This window comes from Mixophyes fleayi, chromosome 6, assembly GCF_038048845.1.
Source record: "Mixophyes fleayi isolate aMixFle1 chromosome 6, aMixFle1.hap1, whole genome shotgun sequence".
Classification (NCBI taxonomy): Eukaryota; Metazoa; Chordata; class Amphibia; order Anura; family Limnodynastidae; genus Mixophyes; species Mixophyes fleayi.
In genome coordinates, this window is record NC_134407.1 from 20211435 (window position 1) to 20232481 (window position 21047).

A 21047-nucleotide genomic window follows, 5' to 3' on the forward strand; every position below is an offset into this window, starting at 1 on the left:
CGTAAGAGCTGTCACAATTTTTGGGCAATTCTTTTAGACCAGACCAAATGTGAAAATGTTGTGCAGACTCATCTGCATCACCACTGGGTGTCTTGGGAGAGCTACGTTTTTTCATATCAGCAATTTCCAGAGAAACTGAAGGAAGAGACATCATTGTGTCATGTACCACTTGAGCTGTCAGCTTGCTGACCAGGAGCTCATTGCATCTCTTAAGATCTGGGTCAGTTGGAAAGAAAGAGAATACATAGCTCTTAAACCTAGGATCAAGCACAGTTGCCAAAATGTGATGATTAGATTTCAAGATGTTGATAACTCTTGGATCCTGGTGAAGCGATTAAAGTACTTAATCTACAAATCCAACATAATTAGCAGAATTGCTTTGTTTAATTTCCTTCTTCAATTTCTCTTGCTGCTTTTCAAAAAGTCTAATTAGGGGAATCACTTGACTCAAGCTAACATTGTCTGCACTCTCTTCACAGAGACTACTTCGAATGGTTTCAGCACCTTACATAACACGGAAAGTATTCTCCACTGTGCTGAACTGAAGCACATTCCCCCTAAATTCAATTCTTCTTGCAGCTGTTGCATTCTCCTACCTGCTGTTGCAGAATTCCGAAAATGACCCTAAATATTTCGGGACACAGACTGCATCTCTTGCATGTCATTGTCATTTTTTAAAAAGTTATGTACAGAGAATGTGATGGACTTCCCCCCGCTGTAATGCTCTAACAATATTAGTGGCTTTATCAGAAATCAATATCCTCAGGAGAGTCTGAGCAGGATAAGCCATGTTGCAATGATATCCCTTAGTTTTTCAAACAGGTTGCCAGCAGTATTACCTCTGACCTGCGCCTTGTCTCGTCTCTGATAACCACCTCTCACTCCCGCCTTCAAGACTTCTCCCGTGCTGCTCCACACTTATGGAATTCCCTCCTATGCTCAATCAGACTTTCTCACAGCCTTCAAATCTTTAGATGCTGTTTGAAAACCCATCTCTTTTTTTTAGAGGTGACCTAATCCTCACTAACACTATTCACACTAATGCATCCTCACAACTATCCCAATCTCCACTCTGAGCCACACTCGCTCCTCTTGTTTCAGCTGTGCCCTCTTCCCTTTAGAATGTAAGCTCTCTAATGAGCAGGGTCCTTCATACCCTTTCTTTTCATGTATCCATTCATTTTGTTTTCCTTGTCTTTTCTTGTTTTACGTATGTCCTGTTTTATGTATGTCCTTGTCTTCCCTACTGTACGGCACTGTGGAGCACTGTGATGCCTACAAATCTATGATAATAATAATAATATCTTCAAACTCCTGACCACCACATACAAGGCACTCTCCCAGTCTACTGCCCCCTACATCTCCAACCTCCTCTCCATTCACACTCCTGCCCGCTCCCTGCGCTCAGCCAATAACCATCGTATCTCCTCCACTCTAATCACCTCTTCCCATTCTAGAATCCAAGACTTCTCCCGAGCAGCCCCCCTTCACTGGAATGACCTCCCTCGCTCCGTCCGTCTCTCTCCCACTCTAGGCTCCTTCAAACGGGCACTAAAAACCCACCTGTTCCTCAAAGCCTACCATCCTTCCTCCTAACCCGCTCTCCCTTCCCTCCTCCCGTCCCCTCTTCTCTCCTTTACATCATCTGGCCCCCTTTGTACCTGAGTCTTGTTCACCCTCCCTTAGGATGTAAGCTCATTCGAGCAGGGCCCTCTTCCCTCCTGTGTCCTTACCTACTCTTCTGCTCCGTCTTTTCTGCATTAGCCTGCTTGGAGCTTCCGAAGTTTTGGTATTTTTGTTTACTGCTCAGTAATATTTTACCCTGTACTGTCTATTGTTTGTGCATTGTACGGCGCTGCGGAACTCTTGTGGCGCCCAACAAATAAAGGATAATAATAATAATAATAATAATAATACTAATATGCCTCTTAGTGAAGCAGATAATACACAGAGTTGCCTACCTCTGAAATATGTGACGTTCTTGGGGACATGCTGCTGCTCTCCCTGCTGGTGAAGGCGAATCACCAACCCAGTGGGCTGTCACAGTCATATAAACTTTAGTTTGCCCAGTTACGCTTGTTCACATATCTGTGGTTAAGTGTACAGTGGGTAGAATGGCATTTTGTAGCCCAATAATTACATTTTTACGAACTTTCTGGTAGAGGTGAGGAATAGCTTTTCTAGTAAAATGGTGTCGTGATGGAATTTGGTAACGGGGACATAAGACCTCAAGTAACTGTCTAAAACCAGCTGCATTAATAGTGGATATTGGACGCAGATCTAATACTAGCATAGTCGACATGGCGTCTGGGACAGGGCCGGTGCTAGGGTCCATGGCGCCCTGGGCATTTTGAAAAAATCGCCCCCCCCCGCAAAAACGGCGCCCTCCTCCCTCCGTCTTTCCTTACCTCACCACCGCCGCCTCTCTGCTCCGTCTCCTCCCCTCCACTCACTGACACTAGTTAGTGGAGGGGAGGAGACGGAGCAGAGAGGCGGCGGTGGTGAGCAATAGCCTCTTCCCCCCTCCCCCGTGCATCTGAATGCTGTGCGGCGGCCGTGACAGGTATGGTCAGCGGTCGCCGCACAGTTTTAAAGTAATTTTCATTGCCTAGGGCGCCCTCCAGAGCCCGGCGCCCTAGGCAAGTGCCTAACCTTGCCTAATGGGAGCGCCGGGCCTGGTATGGGATCCGCTTTGCAACTGGGTGACAGCTTTTATACTTGCTTCCTCTTGCAAAGGATTGTTTAACAATCAATTGTTGTAATCTACTAGTAGTCTTCTTCTTGGTCTGCTTCTGGGTTGAAGATCCACCCCCAGCAGCAGCAGCAACAGTAGGCCTAACGCTCAAGGATTCTTCTGAGGAGTCCTGGATAGGATAGGAGTCATCTTGCATTAGCAATTTGGATGCAGGACTAACTCCCATCACTTGTGAGGATGTTGATGATGAAGGTGTTGCGGGTGTAGATTGCAGGTGCTGGTATCTAGCTGAGAGAAGGGAGGTAGCTGATGCTGGACTGCTTGGTATTATTTTTCAGCATAAGTTTATGATTTTCACAAAAGCTTTCTATGAACTCGCTTCAAATGTAGTAACATGGATGAGGTTCTTAGATGGTTAAGGTCCCTGCCTCTACTGACTGTGGCTTTACAAACGCTACAAATGGCTAGACAACTGTTGTCAGGATTTGTGTAAAAATAATTCCACACATAAGAGGTGCATTTTTTTGGTCTTATGCCCAGGCATGACAATGGCCTTCTTCTTATCACATCTTATCACTGGTGCATGACTTGCCACAGTAGAGTTCATTAACAGCACTGTTTGCTTAGGTGCCTTAAGGCCATTGCTATATTGTTTTGTGGGGGCCCAAACAAACCAAGCACTTCAGCCATAAAAATGGCACTGCTTGTCGCTGGAGTGTTTGCTTTGTGATACTGTACATGACCTTTTCAATATCTTACATAAGGGTGGGTGGGAGGCCATGTTTCCTAGATGAGCTATGAACTGCTGTGTGTTTGTGTTATTGCTCTGTCTCTTAGCACCAGGTCGCTGGAGTCTTAGTTTAAAAGTGTATGAAAATAATATTGTGACCTGTGAGGTGGTAAAAATTTACTGCAAATGACTTAAAATTAGTGTTTTTGACTTTAATAATAATGTAGGGGGGAAGAAGAGCAAAATTATGTGATTTTAGCAAAATAAATAAGTATTGTAGAACAAAATACGGGTCCAAAACCAGAACACGGGGGTCAGTGAACATCTCTAATATATATATATATATATATATATATATATATAATATATATATATATATATATATGTATGTGATAGCTGTACTACCTTAGACTATTGTAAAAAAAATATTTTCTAAAGTGCCTTCACTGCAATAAAATCTGCTTCATCTGTTTATATGAAGATAAGCTCGTAGTTCATGCTCCAAGCGGGGAAGTCTTGTTTAATAAATACAAACACACCAACATTCTCTTAAGACGAATGCAAAAGTGATGTCTTGTTTTTGACAAATTCAAACAACAAGCAAACTGGTGGCGGAACAAATTTACTAGAGCGCATTGTTAAGTTCTTTATCACGCTGTTCTAAAATGATTTGACTAATGACAGAGTAACTTGCTTAATGATAACAATGAATGATAATACAGCTGAAACTCAGATCAGGTTCAAATACCAAGAAAAATATATTTAATCTGTGGCAGTAACAGAAAGGTGCCCTTACACTGTCTATATCTTTTGTATCAGTGACGTCCAGGAGAATTAAATGTAAGTATCAGAGATGAGAGTCTCAGTTTCCCCCATAAACGACTGTGGTCTTCTTGCAAGCAGCAGGGTTCTTACTTAGGAATCTATCCAGCAGGGTTCACACGCATTATACAGCCGTATACAGACTACAAACACCAGAGGCAAGATCACACTGCTGAAACAATTACTGAAACAATTATTGTTACAGATAACAAAAATATGTTCAACATTTCTCAAAACATTGTTTCCAAAATATATCATACTGGGCATGTGTTATTAAATAAAGGGTGAAAAGTGCAGCTAGATGGTAGGGAATGATTAAAGACGACTAGGGTGAAAGAGCAGAGGTGTAGTTATTTGGACTGTCCTGCCTAGTTGACTCAGAGCTTGAAAAGAAAATTTAGAGCAGAATTATGACATATAATATTTATGGTGAGCAACTGAAGATCAGAAGGTACAGAAGAACATGAGACAAAGAACTCCTGAACTCCAGGTCTTCTGAGCATTTTAACTTTTCTGGGATTCCAAAAACGTTGTTTTATGATATAAGAAAAGTAATGTAGTTGTCCTTTGACACACGGGAAGAAAGTGTCTAAGCAGGTAAATGTATCAAGCTGCGAGTTTCTGGCAGGTTTGAAAAGTGGAGATGTTGCCTATAGCAACCAATCAGATTCTAGTTATCATTTTGTAGAATGTACTAAATAAATGACAGCTAGAATCTGATTGGTTGCTATAGGCAACCTCTCCACTTTTCACACCTGCCAGAAACTCGCAGCTTGGTACATTTATCCCCAGGTTTTAGGCAACTTTGTATGTTTTTACAATGTACTTGTCTATTTATCTGACACTTTATCTGACATATATCTGTCCTACTTTGGAATTACGCAAAGTACATTTTATGCTGAGAAGTAGAGCCTGGAGGTTTTACAACAGGGTTGGGAAAGTTGATAAACTTTGGGGGCCTCACATATGTCCCCAGATTTCTCTGCATGTTACTTTTAGGCTGCCGGTCTGATAATAAACTTGCGGAAGAGTCTTCGCCTATAGCAGCCGCCTTTCCCGTAGAGCTTTATGCACTCACAGGTACTCTGATGCCCCCAGGTCTTAACTCTAGATGTAGTGGAAATTTATTAACAATACCGCAGCGGCAGGGCCGGAGAAGGCTGTACAGGTGGTAATGGATGGTCAGATGTAAGCCGAGGTCAGGGGTCCGAAGCAAGCAGAGTAGTCAAATAACACGCTAAAAGGTCAGGGTCACCAGCACGAAAGCAGAGTCCAGAAACAGAGGGTCACAACAGGAGGTCCAATAGCAGAGGGGTAGAGTATCCACAGGAACACTGGGACAAACAGGAACAGGACAGGAGCAGGTCCGCAACAGACAGTATCCACGCTATAACCGGCAGGGAGGCTAAGCCCTCCCTGCCTTAAATACTTAAGACAGCCAATCAGGAGCAGAGAATGAAATGGCATAATAAGCCCCCCATGTGTGGCTTAATGAATGTAATTATTTGTTAGTAGCCCGCAGGCTTAGTAGAGGTCTTGATGCACGCACCCGGCTGGCCTGTGTTGCCGAAAAACTGAAAGTGACGTCCCGGTCGTCATGGAGACGGCCGGGACGCCAGGAACAGCGGGAACCAACGCGGCTCGTAACAGTTACATCTTTTTTATATTGCTGTAGGTGATGTGCTAGAGGAACCGTCATGCCTGGATTTACACGTGCCATCATTGCGCTGGTAGCTGTGGTCTGCCACAGCCAGGGATGTGGATGTTGCTAGAGTCTCATGAGAACTGGACCGCAGGCCAACCTGTCTATTCCAAATGATTGGGCGGCTGTAGCTGTTAGTAATGAACAGATGACAATTCCATCAGCAGTAGTAACATAACTTGCAATATGCCCTGTACATTTTATGCAGGTAGTGCAGACGTGAGTCGGAGGGTATCACAAATGATGAGGACAGTGAGCGTCACTGACAAGTGCTGGCTATCAGCGCTACCACCTCCCACAGACATCAGCCCTAATGACACCGCTCACAACCACCCCTACTTACATATCAGCTGCTACAGGAGATAGCGCTTTATCATAGCATCCAGTCAACCGCCGTGTTACAGATCTCATGATTACGGAGGGCTGCAAGTTGGAAAACTCAGATTTCCAAAGTTCTCTTATCCATATTTATTTCCCCGAGAGGGAAGAGGGCCTGATTATCCAATAAGTTGACTAGCCTGCAGCCTAGGTGCAAGGATTTTTTTGTGGTTGGGGGGAGGGGGATGCAAAATTGTGACAGTGTGAGGAACTGAAATTCATTTAAAAATATATGAGAGTTGTTCACCAAAGTAAAAAAGAGAACATGAATGAAAAATGTAGTTATGTTTTAATCTCAAGGTCTTCCTATGGTAAAGGATGAAGACAATGACCCATCCTTGGGCGGGCGCATGAGTGTAGGAGAGACAGGGAAGGCGTCAGGCGCAGGGGGTGACAGCCCCCTCCCCCTTTAATAGCGCTCCTCCTACAATACAGTTCACAGTTCTGATTTTAATGAAAACTAGATGAACAAAAAGATTTCTTTAACCTTTTTAAAAAGCCAAGTGAAGTGGAGATTGGAAAACACAGAAACATAAACATTTGGGGTGAGGGTTGGAGTTTGAAGAATGTGGATTTTAAATTAAGGATGAGTTCCTTTTCTAACCTACCGCATATTAGCCCGGGAGGGAAGGCGAGGGGGTGCTAAGATCGTATTAGCCTAGGGCAGCGTATACCCTTAATAAAGCCCTGGAGAGAAGGTAAATTGTTTTAGGTCATTTGACCTCACAGCCATGTATAACCATTCCCCCATATAACAGGTGTCAAAGTATAGTGTGAAAATTGTTCCACTCCTATTCGTTCTGCCACCATCTATCTGGGATGCCAGGTATGATCTTTCAGGGATATGTGTTTCCATCAAACAGTAAACAAATGGGAATACTCCATGATTATAGCTTCCTTGTGTGGTTTAGCTGTGCTTTTATCCATAGTATTATCTATAGGTCTTGCTAGATTACTGTACCCTGCTGTGCTACATACATCTTTACTTTCATGTGTAGAACAGAGTAAGAGAAACACTTCTCATTGTGCTCAGCAATGGCATGAGCTCCAAGCTCAAACCATACACCGTAAAGATAATGTCTGTCACAAACACGCTCCCAGGTGTCATGACTTTGGGGTGTTTGCTGTTTGAGGTCACACACGATTCCAGTTGCAGTCTCTCTCTACCTATCACACAGGTTATAGACCAACTGAATCGCCCACACACAGTGCTCTCAACCCCCTCCACACACACTTCAGGTTTACCACCACCTATTCAATACGGGCAATAGGACCCCAATATACTGGCACACACTGGCACATTAGGCTTCTGGCTACCCACAGGCTAGCAAGGCCCACACCAGCATAGAAAGGGTTAACTCTTCCCACCTACAGACTGTTACACAGATGTAAATGCAAGCACACACTAGGCTTGCTAGTCAAATGTATCAACAAATCACTCACCGGCATTCAAAGGGTCAATTTGGTTGAGCTATATTCTTCTTAACAGGATAATGGATTCGCTAGAGTATCAAGGACGCCACTTACTAAATTTATATGTTCAATATACAAAAAGGTACAGGGCATTCAAATCTAAAAAACCAAACAATTGACATAACATACACAAGCAAAGCAGTTTAAAATAAAAGAGGTTACATTCTGAGTATAATTTATGTGAGTTGTATAATTTGTACCATGGGAAATTGGCTCGGAAGATGGACAGATTATCAATGTGGATTGATTTTCCCAAAAGACTGACGATTTGTTGTAACTGGTCTCAGCTTTTTAAAGACACCTTCCCACCTTTCCCCACCTCCAGGGGGTTGTGGTCTGTGATACTTTTTTCAATTACCATTTGCATGTTTTCTGATTTACTACCCAATTCTACTATGTGACCTGGAGCGTCACACAGACTCAATTTTGATACCAAACACGCCTAGGTATAGGGTATCAGTTGAGCTTATACTCATTTACTCCACTTCTCTGTGTGGCAGAATTCTTAATTTGACATATGAACTGCCCATCGTCATGCTATTGAGGAATTTGTGGTTTTTATTGATTTTAAGTGGCATACTTTAAAACTGAATTATTCTTGTCTATATACTATAGCCAAGTCAGCACATGGTCTCTTTGAGCCAGACACCATACTGAGCAGATCCTAAAAATCTTTTCAGGTGTTAAAACTCCATCCCAGGCCAGGATATAGCTCACCGCAGGGGCCTTTGAAGCTGTTACAGGTGACACTGCTATCTTCTAACACTGGGATGTGCAGAGCCACAAAATACACACACACACACACACACACACACACACACACACACAGACTCTCTTCACATTTTACACTTCAGTAGCTCAATTTATCAATGGATTCATTTGATGTACCATATTTACACTGCAGTTATGATTTAGGCCTTATTTACCACAATTATGTGATGGGTTAACCCTTATAAATAACTATAAGTTCTCTCTGATCACGGTAATGTCCAACATAAAACTGCTCTGCCACCTAGATCTTCTCTGCAGCTTGTGACTGGTCCTCCTGCTCACCAACCCACCGTTCTTGGTGGGTAAAACAGCTGCAGCACACAGGGGCTGCACCAAGGGAATGGGCTTCTTAGTAAAATCTTTTACATAGGCTGTAGTGCAGTTTTAAACAGTTTGGAAAGACAGACATATAATCTGATATGCTATATAATACGGCATAGAGGTCTCACAGCTGAAATTGGGCCAGTTGCCTGTTTTGTGGTCTGAACTAATATTCCCGAGTTTGCAGACTATCAACGAACAAGAAACTAATGACAATGAGGCATGAGATAGATCCTAGTGATTGAGAAGGGGGTGGGGCATCGTGAATCATTTTGGCCTCTGTCTCCTGATGCAATTGTATCGTTACACAATGACGGGATTCAGTGTGAATCGCGTCAAGGAGGCTCCCATCTCACTAGGAAGCTGGAGAACGGCCTGCTCTCCGGCGGTCCAGGAGACCTATCTGGCTTTGAGGAGTCTCCCGGACATTGCGGCAGAGGTGACAAGTATAATATTAGTCAAATCAATGAAATAACATTGTCAAGTACAACAGAAGTATTCTGCCCAGGAATTCAATGCAGATTGCATCATGTAAACCGAAACGCTACTGATCCCGTTACCTGTTCTAAAAGTTATGTTAGTTTGACAGGAAAACATGCTTCAGCGCAGAGCATTGCTATAAATAAAACACTGACATTCTCCCCCTCCTCTCTGTCTTAATCACAGTCCTCTACATGATTACATATCTGCTCACCTCTCCAGCTGATGTGCATGCTTGTGGCAGTAATGAAAACAAGTGTTTCAGCATCAGTAAACCTATGTGTCAGGAATCTTATAGGGAAATTATTGCAGAGTTTGTTTTGCACTCACGAGTAGATATGGAAAGTGCCGTTAACCTGAAAATTATAACTGTGGCATCGAATCTATTTTAGAAGTAAATTTACTTTATACTTTTTAACAACAGTACTCCCCGTGGCGGTTTAAAGGTACCTTGGGTTTATTTTCAATTTATTTTTCTATGAATACTCAATACAGTAAAGATAGGGTCTTAGGGTGTTTTATTTTCAGTGTATGGCCTTACCCTAACAAACGCTTACACGGAATGTGTTGGATACAAGTTCTGCACTGTAGAAGCCACTGATCCATATCTTGCACTGATGAGCTTCAATAGGAAACAGCTGAGTGCAAGTTGAAGATATGGCTCTAAATACCTGGCTACAAGATTGCTATTAGATTACAATGGGACATATGAGCAGGTGTGAATTTCTGATATGAATGGTGTCTGGTCTCTTCATGCAGCACCAGATTTTCGGGGGTCTTTTGGGCAGTTTTGTAAACTGGTGCTAGGTTGTCAATCCTGCTAAACCTCCGTTAAATTCACACCTCCAGATAAGGTGCTATTTGTAAGTCTGCCCACAGTTCTGTACGTGAGTAATAAATATTTAATCTTTTCATGCTATTATGTCACAGTGAATGTAAATACCCTCTGTTCTAAGAAATCTTTTGCTGCATAAAATGACAATAAATGTAATCAATTATGCTGCATATCTATGCGTAATAATATATAATGGGATCTGCTCTATTGCTTATTCTGCAGAGCAATAACAACGTAACTTAAAATACCGCAGAACACAAAACAGCGCCACCAAGGGAGGGCTGGCTGGGGGACAAGATTCAATTCAGCAGTCTGTTTTAAAGCAAAAACAAATGCAGGTGGGCCAGTGACCTAGCCCAAGGTAGCACACTATGGGACCAGCCTGTGGGGCAGATGCTCCCCCAGCCCAGCCTGCTCCTGAGCGCCACCCTGTGGAAAGCTTGTCATGAGACGTAGTAGAAATTTGCATGGAATTACCAAAGCTAACTCCTTTTGATCATGGCAGCGGAAAAGTGTTATGTAAAAGAGCAGTCATATGGAAAACAATGTACAGTAGGTCTTCTTGCATAAATATTTTTTTCCATATACCGACTCTCTAAACTGTGTCAAGATTTATTTTATTTATAAATTAACATTTATATATATATAGCACTCACATATTCTTCAGTGCCTTATAATAGGGAACAAACACAGAAATAAATCAAGACTGGGTATTACAAACAGACAAAGAGGTATGAGTGCGCTGCACGCAGGCTTACAATCTATGGGACAATGGGAGTTTGATGCATGAGGCTAAGTGCCACATATTACATATTGGTCCAGACAGATTGCAATGGGAAAAGGATCAGTGAGTCTATGTGATCTAGTCATACCGCAATGTTGGTTTGGAGGTCAGAGGGTTGTATGAGTATTAGAGATGCTCAGGCTCGGTTTTCTGAAAACCGCTGAGCCCACCCGAACTTAGGGGATCCGAGTAGGCTCGTGAGCCGGCTCAGGACTTTCGCGCATCCCCGGATCTGAATTGAGGCAAAACGTCATTGTTGCATTGTCGGATCTCGCGATTTTGGATTCTATAAGTACCTCCCTCCCCAGGAGAATCAGCGCCATTGCTCACAAAGAAACAGGGGTAGCAGTGTTCTTGTCACTCTCCAGTGTCCAGTGACATTGCTCAGTGCGATTGCTCATACAGAAACAGGAGGGGTAGCAGTGTTCTTGTCACTCTCCAGTCTCCAGTGACATTGCTCAGTGCAATTGCTCATACAGAAACAGGAGGGGTAGCTGTGTTCTTGTCACTCTCCAGTCTCCAGTGACATTGCTCAGTGCGATTGCTCATACAGAAACAGGAGGGGTAGCAGTGTTCTTGTCACTTGACAACAATTGACTGGAAATTAATGTTATTGAGGTTAATAATAATGTAGGAACAAAAAAAGAGCCATTATGTGATTTTAGCAAAAAAAAAAAAAAAAGGGATTTTAGAAAAAAATCGGGATCCAAAACCAAAACACGCGAGGGCAGTTTTGCCACAAACAAAACCAAAACACAAAGCTAATCCAAATCCAAAACCAAAACACGGGGGTCAGTGAACATCTCTAATGAGTATAGAAAGATAACACATGAAAGTTAGTGTGGTGGTAATAAGGTAGAATAGCCAAGAGAGGTTAAGAAGGTGGTTCTGGAATTTTATAAACTTGCCTAAAGTTTTCAGGAAAAGCTTGACGGTTTGAAGGCTGGGGAGAAAGCATTGTTGTACGAGGAAGGGAATTCCACAGATGCTAAATGCAGTGGGTGCAATAACCGGCAGGGACAAACCTAGACTTTATGATTAGATGGGGGGATTTAGAATAGTCACACCCCCTTCATTCTGATTGGCTGGTCCAGTTGCCCCGCCCCCTGGTCCCAACTTGCCATGCCTCTTTGAAGGCAATTTAAAATGTATGCTTGTGCTGCTAGGGGGAGGGGGGTGGGGGGGATCGATTGCTCCGATCGCCCCTTCCCTGGATCCGCCACTGGTAACCTGGAGTGGGAGCAGGTTACGAGTGTGGATGGGGATGTGGAGGGGTCGAGTTGAGAGATATTTTCAGACTAGTGAACAGATGTATGTTGGTGCAGTTCTGTGAATGGCTTTGTAGGTTAGATGTATTTTATAAAGGATTTTGTAAAGTACAGGCAAGCAATGTAGGGACTGACAGAGCGAAGCAGCAGTAGAAGAACGTTTAACGAGGAAAAATTAATCTAGCCACTTCATTCAAAATAGATTGCAGGTTGTGATAAGGATATGTTATTGTATTGTATTGTATAGTTCATTTATTCTTACATAACTGCATAATATAGAACGTTATAATGTAGTAAGGTGACAACCAGTTTTTACCAATATAGTCACATTTATATAAAAACAAAACAATCCATGGAGTTAAGAAAAGAAATCCACAGTGATTTAATTTAGTGAACAATGCTTATGAAAAGCTTTCTGGAAGTCTCCTGCTGGCCACACTGCAATAATTGGATCAACAACACAGTTTGTGTGCCTCAAAATTAGTTGATCATCCATGGAACTATGTTGGCCACCCACACACTGAGCCGGTTACTGACTGGGACTGATTGGCAGACATCTGTGTCTGGTGCGGCCAAACTCAAATTGTGTCAAACCGCACAGATACGTCATTCTGTGATTAGACCAAATGTTTGGATTCCGTTGGGTCCAAGCAATGTGGTTGGACGATGACATCACACACATACATATTGCGGTTATCACCCAATCAGAGTTATCAGCTGGCCACATAAAAATCTAATTGGGAATTTGATTGGGTTTGCTGAGGCAAATTCCCTGAAAGAGACCGGAATATCCAAACTTAATCTTGTGGTCAGCATTAGCGGGATTCTGAACAATAATCAGTTATACATAAAATAACTTATAGAAAGAGGAACTAAGGAATATTTTGTTCTGCTACGATTGCTAATTAAATTAAATAGCACTATCCACCACGACTGTAAGCAAGTAATCAGTAAATGTACAGTGTAAATACTAATGGACATTATTTCGGACTAAGGACTCACGCGGTGGACGGGGTCATGATACAGCCTCCTTTGTCGTATCCTCTGCAGTTGCAGCCTCTCTCCAGTGTGTCATGATTCATTCCAAAATTGTGCCCAATCTCGTGGGCAAGGGTCACAGCCGCTCCAAGTGGGTTATCTGAATGATCCTTCAAAAGAAACGGAACAGTTTATGTAGGTTAGCTTACAAAAGGGCAAAGGTAGGTCTAGTCTTTCTGTTACCTGAGGCAGCAACTAAAATAGCACCCTCCTTATCCCGTGCACAAACTTCTAAACAGTAAATGTTTCTATACAAATAAGGGGGTTTATTTTTGCCCATTATCCAGCAATTTCCATTGCTGCGGGGCTTCTGGCAAAGCTTCCCCATGCAATGCATGGAAAAGCCATTTATAGAAAGGACAGCAGTGGTACAAGTTCTGCTGCTGCCCTCCTATCAACGACTCAGGATAGCAGGCAAGAACAAAAATGCTTTATTGGTAAAATAACACATTTTTCTTGGTGTTTTTTTTTTTTAAATAAAGTTTGTTTTATCAAACTTTCTAAAAAAGGAAACATGGAAGTGTTTCCTATAGCAACCAATCAGATTCTAGCTATCATTTATCTAGTAAACTGTAGAAAATGATAGCTAGAATCTAATTGGTTGCTGTAGGCAAGACCTCCACTTCATTTTGTCTCGTGGCAGACACGCCCCATGAGCAGAGATCTCTTACCTCCACTAAACCTACAGTATGACTTTTTAATAGTAACCTGTCCACCTGTACAGGTATAAACCTACATGCCTCTCTCACCTGATAGGAAGATGTGAACATTTGAGAGTTTCAGGATGTCCAGTCAGAAACTACAGTAAATGTTGCCAAATTAAATCCAAAGTTAAATTACACATCTCTATTGGGCAGCATGGCGACACAGTGGTTAGCATTGCTATCTCACAGGGCCCTATCTGTGTAGAGTTTGAATGGTCTCCCTGTGTTTGCTTGAATTTCCTCCAGGTGCTCCATTTTACTACCACAATCCAAAGATATACCAGTAGGTTAATTGGCCCCTGACAAAAAAATTAACCCAATTGTGTGTCTGTGTGGTAGGGCATTTAGATTGTAGGTTCCACTATGGGCAGAGACTGATGTGGAAGATTTAATATTCTCTGTAAAGTGCTGTATAATATGTAAGCGCTATATGAGAAAGATTAATAAATATATAATCGTTAGATACACTCCCTAGCAGGACGTTTCTAAAAAGGTACCTGAATCTGCATAAGTGAAATAGCCTTCGCTCTTCAGGGGAGGGGTCATGGAAAGAAGGCTTTTCAGTTTCATCATACTAAAGGTACGGTTAGATATACTCTGCTGTAGAGTGTATCTAACAAGCAGGGACTTTTAGCCCTTTAATTGCATAGTATTGGCCGATTCTAAAGATTGCAGCGGTGAGTACATATATTATTCTCTCTCACAGGTTTGTCATTCCCCAGCATGTGAGGTTAGAACAAAGATTACTCTTTTCCTAAAATATTCATAACATGACACAGAAATTAGAAAGTTTTGCATAAATATTCAACGTGCAGATGTAGCCATGGTAGAATGTGAATTAATGCATTACAATGTGAAATTACCATAGCTACCTCAGCAAATATTATAACTCCCGAGAAATCGCCTATCCGTCATTCATGTGCACTCTAGAGACACGTTCCACCCACCTGTGCCACATGGCTCATTATGAAAAAGATTCCATAATCGAATGGATGACTGTCAGTGACTGCAAAATGCACCTAAATATGAGTATTGCCTTCTAAAATACTTACTACAACATTATATAACTTATAAATAAACACTGCTATTTTATTAAAAACTGTTCTATATTTCTGATTTTTGTTTGTGAATCCACTGCCTTTGGCAGGGTTGTTAACGCTTTAACGGTGCGGAAAATTCCGCCACCGAGGAGTCCTACACCTAAAATCCGAATGTTTAAAAAACGATTTTAATATAAGCAGACTTACCTCAACACCGATCACAGCATGATGCTTATTTGTCCTTGGCTGCCGTCTCAAACGATTATATACACTTGTACACATTTCATTAATTTAAAGAAGCGCACCTTTTTCTCTTTCACTGCTCTGTCTTACGCTGGGTACACACTGCCCAAAATTTCTTCCGACACGATAACGTTAATGATTTTACCAACGACTGGAAACAAAAAAGTCCCAATCAGCACGCCGATTCACGTGTACTCACTACACACGATTTACCTTCAGATCTGTGCCCTTCATCTGTCATAACCATCCTGACTCTGCACACCCCATAGAGATCTATGGCCACCGCCGGTCCTGAGTGCATACACACTGCAGAATTGGAACGACATTGTTCCATCGTTGTACGAGATTCTTAGTTCGGTTTAAAAATCAAATAAAACATTGTTGCAGCGCACACACTAATGCAATATTTGGCCGAACAGTCGTTAAACGGGTGATTGGCTAGATAATCGGCTGAAAATACTGTACTGTGTACCCAACCTTAGGTGAGAGACTGCCTATGTAAGCAGGATTTTTGCTTTTAGCATTTATTTACACTATCATCATCATTTATTTATATAGCGCCACTGATTCCGCAGCACTGTACAGAGAACTCATTTACATCAGTCCCCGCCCAATTGGAGCTTACAGTCTAAATTCCCTAATATACACACACAGACAGCCAGACAGACTAGGGTTAATTCTGATAGCAGCCAATTAACCTACTAGTATGTTTTTGGATTGTGGGAGGAAACTGGAGCACCCAGAGGAAACCCACGCAAACACAGGGAGAACATACAAACTCCCCACAGATAAGGCCATGGGAATTGAACTCAGGACCCCAGCGCTGTGAGGCAGAAGTGCTAACCATTGAGCAACCGTGCTGCCCATCTATGATGCAGCTCTCCCATTTTCCTTTCTACTGTTAATAATATTGTTCCAGATATGCTTATCCCACTTGGAATAACTATGGCTCTATCTACACCTGTTATTTCCTTACTAAAGTTTGACTGGAAAGGACCATAAAGGCCCATTATGTTTGCTCCTGTTTCTAGACAGAGGCTAGAACAATATGATGCTTTAGCTGTCATGAACTTGGCTGTGTTCCCACAGTCACCTGACCGGCCTAGAAGTCTCCAACAATTGTTATAATCAACTAGCAGCGATCTCTCTCTTGTAAGTGAATGACTGGATTCTGATGGCTTTTCCGGAGAATATCTGCTTCATTTAACACACATAAAACAGGACTGATGACACATTTGCACCTTTCTGCCCCAGTAATCTGAAGGCTTTTGCCAGCGCTGGATAAAATTGTTCAGTGATTTTTGGCTTTATGCTGTCACTGAAAGGGTTAAACAAATTACGATGCCGTCCGTGCCACTATTGATTGGCGAGCAGTGTTATTTACGGCGGAGATATGTTGGAGGTTTTGCTTTCTTCATCATCCTGTCTGAACCCACGCACTGTACGCTCACTTTATATGGTTGTTGCATATTTTATATCATTATTTTATAATCCATTTGAACATTTTCATTGCTTTACATAAGGTACGTGATTAGAATTTTTTTGCAAACTCTTAAGATTAGAACTTTTCTGATCATAGGGAGTATATTTTATACCAGTGGTGCTCAACATATGTGTCATAGATGTATCTTAATTTGTGGAACATATTTTATTGTGTATGACTATCTGGGAATTCCTAAAATGTTCTGGGCCCTGCTTGTGATCCTGACCCACAGTTCTATACTATAAAATGTCACAAACATTGCCACATCTCCTCGGGTCTATTCAGTTTAAATGTATCAAGCTGAGAGTTATCCAGCGGGTTTGAAAAGTGGAGATGTTGCCTATAGCAACCAATCAGATTCTAGCTATCATTTTGTAGAATGTACTAAATTAATGATAGCTAGAATCTGATTGGTTTTTCAAACCCGTCGGAAAACTTTCAGCGTGATACATTTACCCCCTGGACTACACATAAGTGTGCAGTTTACATTGTATTTCATCCTATGACAAATTAGCCTAGGGTCTGCTGGGACTAAAACCCACACAGGATCCAGAACTGTCCCATTTACATACGGTGGTGGATTTAGGTACTTAGGAGTTGCCTGTCCTGGAAGGGATCATATCATAGGTGTAACACCAGTTGAAGTTGTGGCACCATACCACTACTGAGAGATGGAGGAGTAGATTTTTCAAACCTTCTAAAAAGAAAAAGTGGAGGTGTTGCCCATAGCAACCAATCAAATACTAGCTATCATTTATCTAGTACATTGTAGAAAATCATAACTAGGATCTGATTGGTTGCTATGAGCAACACCTCCACTTTTCCTTTTTTGAAGGTTTCAGAAGTCTGCCACCAATTTATTAGTTAACAGGGTTTAGCCCTGTTAAAAATAATCTGTCCTCGCAGCGTTGACGGATGATTTTTCGAATAAATGTATTAAAAAAATAATTCCAGGACAGGGCATTCTATAGGAGGCTGTCCCGATGACGACTTACCTTTAAACTCAAGTTACTATCGTAAAGTGGCTTCGCTTATGCGCAATCTAAGGTCACACATGTGCAAAGTCGCTTTGTGATAATAACCAGAGAAGAGAGAGGGAAGTTGCTCTGAGGGATCTGAAGATCCCTCTAACGCAAGGCTCTCCCCATAGGGTTCAATGCCCAACGTCATCTTCAGATAGGCGATAACCGTCGGTGACAAGATCCGAAAGCTAATCTTTTCGGAACTTGATAAAATCGCCCAGAACGTAGTCCCCATTGACCATCATGGGGACTGTGGTTAATGCGGTGATTTGCTTAATGCAGAAAATAGCCCCAATATCTGCTGCGTTAGGCTTTTAGTAAATTAGCATTTGGCTTAAAAAAGCCTAAACCATGTGGGAAAAAGAGTTTCCGATTGGATTAAGGCTTTATAAATGTGCCAATTAGTCTTTATAATTCAGGATGGCCAATATCATCAGTAAGCAATAGGTACACCTTAATCGCTCATTCAAAAATTGTTGGAAGAGCCTGGGTAGGAAATGATCATTGAAATAAACAACAAAAAATGGATTAATCTCATGGAATTAATTGCACAAAATCCCGTCAACCAAATGGAGCTTCACGGAAGAGCAGAGCATGGGCACGGTGAAGAGAGTACAATAACATCTCTCTCTCTGCTTTACCCAAAATGTAAAACAAGAAAAGCAAAGTGTAATGTGTCTCCTAACTGATGAAAGACATAATGGGTATGATACAAGGGGCTTGTAAATAACCAATAGATCCACCCGACCATTAGTGGCCTCTGTAGCAGCTCTGAGGAGGAACTGTCAAATGGAAGTACTCCCAACCGATGGGAGTAACTGCCTATGTGTCATCATTATCAGTGCGCTCCATTGCTGACGACGAGGACCTTTGGTACATAAAGGGTAAACAGAGTGTCCTTAGTTTACTGTTTAATGAAACATTCATGAGAGGCTTTTTGCACAAGTCAGCAATGATAGTTAAGCACTAAGAAAACAATTATCAGAGTCATTAGGAGAACAAGTAAGTCTGCAGGCCTTCTATATAACAGTAGTGTCAATTAATCTGGCCACTGTTTCATTAAGCAATTAAAAGATGCTCCCACTAAATTTATGATCAGTGGTTAAGGTTTTCCAACCAGACTATTTTATTTGAGCCCTCTTTCAGCACTTGCTTCTCTTACATAATCAAAATAAAACACTTAATAGGTTACAAATGTTTTAGGTTCTGGTGTACTGTATTTCTGGGGGTGCTGCATGCTCTCTATCTTTTTGTATAACTGGCAGCAGGTAACCCAGGGGACTGTGTGAAGTTCTGAAAAATTTTATGCTCACAAGCCTCATCTTCCAGTCTATTCGGACCTTAAAGTTCCAGAACAGAACATTCGCTCAGCCTAGTAGCTTTGTGTTCTATGGCTGCTTAGTACTGAAGCTGGCAGGGCACATGGACATGTGGTTGTTTAGTCTGATTGTAAGCACGTAACGTAAGTTTAACCCGAACAAGGAGCCACCTTACAAAGCGCAGCACAATGTGACCGGCATTCTGAGCGGGCGTTGACTTTTCAATTTATTTTTAGGACATAGGGTGTTTGTGCTGTTGCTATATTAAAGCAGAGAATCCCTTTATACTAAAAGATCTAAAGATACCCGTGCACAGGGGTGTAGGAACTGGGATGGGGGGCAGTTGCTTCCCCCTGATTTCTGTTGGGTGGGCAAAGACTGTGTTTTGGCCCCTCCATGAACTTCTACACAAAAGCCTTCATGTTACTTTCTAAAGTCATAGTATTTGTTCTAAACTTGTAAAACTTTTTTTAAATGATTGATTGTCTTAGTATAACTACCAAATGTTCTTTAATATAGATTGTCTTAGTATAGATTTAATACAGGCTGATTGATTTGTTTATTTAAAAAATTCTAAGTGTTCCGTTCATAAACATTTAATAAATATCCTGTATTGATGATGAACAATTATTCACTTTACTACCCTGAATATCGTGCGGTGCATCCAGCAACAAACATGAGATATAGCCATTTAAATTTATAGCACATACCATAACCAGTGAGCCAGTGACTATAGATTTAAAAATACTCCCAATCAAATGAGATTAGACTGTCAGGGAAATCTGAATAAAAACTAGGTTAATGACTGTAAAAAACAACGTACATTTTTAAGATAAACAATTGCGTTTATCTGTCTTTCTAACAGCCCAGGGGCCTCGGGCATCCAGGCGGCCCTTGGAAGTGCTCAACGGCATTATTGATTGGTCGGGGGCGCCCCCGGCGCGATCAATGCTGCTGAGCACTTTCACTGTGGTCCTTCCCCGGCGCGCTGTAGTCTCCTTACTGAGATCTCGTGAGTCTCACTCTCACGAGATCTCCTCAGTAAAGAGAGCGTACAGCACGCCGGGGAAGGACTGCAATATCAGAAGGAGGTAAGTGCCATGGGGGGCGGCTCGGATCACGGGGGTAGGGGGGGGGTTGGGTCTCTCACGGGGGAATGGAGGTCCCCTTAGCCCAGGGGCCTCCATTCCCTTAATCCGGCCCTGATTGGACTAACTGGTAGATAATACTAATAATAATATTTATTTAATAATATATAAATACACTTTTATAGTTAAATAAACAATAAAACTGGCAAACATTGGCAAAAATTAACATAGGATTGGGAGTCTTTGTATAGCTACAGTAACTGTTACAACTGTCGTAAAATGAGATAGCAAAAGCGAGAAAAAGGGGCTTCAAGCCCTATAGTAGTTCTTGGTGTTTGCCCCCCCCCATGAAAAATTTAGTTCCTGCCCGTACATATCCTTTTATGACTTACCATGACCACGCCGCCTGATTTATCCGCCGTACACATGCTCATGATAGGTGCCATGCCTATGGTTGTCCCCTGGAAATACACCCCGCTGGAGAAGAAAAAAAGAGAGAGAGAGAGAGAGGACTTTATTCAATGTAACTCTCATCACTCACGGTTCCATTATCACACACGGGGAGAGCGCCATTTAGTTCTATTGGTTGTGCTGCAGAGAAAACGTTTCATTATTCACACCGCAGCTCCCGAAATGGAAAGACATCTCATTTCTGCAAACTCCCATTAGCAGCGCGCTGTCACTGTATTCATTTGAATATTTGTCACAGCCATAATAAAAGCACTGGAGCAGAAGCATGGACACAGCTAAGCGAAAGGGAGCTGCCAGACTGCCGTCCTATCTTAATACTGTTTATATGTCTGCCTGCGTCGCTGAGGGATGTTTCAAACAATGTTCACTAGCTCTTAACC

At 42.0% G+C, this 21047-nt stretch overlaps 1 protein-coding gene across 6 annotated transcripts in view; it reads right to left on the minus strand.

Annotated features, from left to right (window-relative positions):
- Nucleotides 1-21047, minus strand: part of ADAM12 (ADAM metallopeptidase domain 12) — a 399327-nt gene that overhangs the window by 111892 nt on the left and 266388 nt on the right. For all 6 annotated transcript variants that reach the window (XM_075215979.1, XM_075215980.1, XM_075215982.1 and 3 more), the window contains 2 exons: nt 20589-20673; nt 13262-13407 (listed from right to left, as the gene is read on the minus strand). In XM_075215979.1, coding sequence (XP_075072080.1) covers nt 13262-13407; nt 20589-20673 — 231 coding nt within the window. The remainder of the gene's footprint in view (nt 1-13261; nt 13408-20588; nt 20674-21047) is intronic.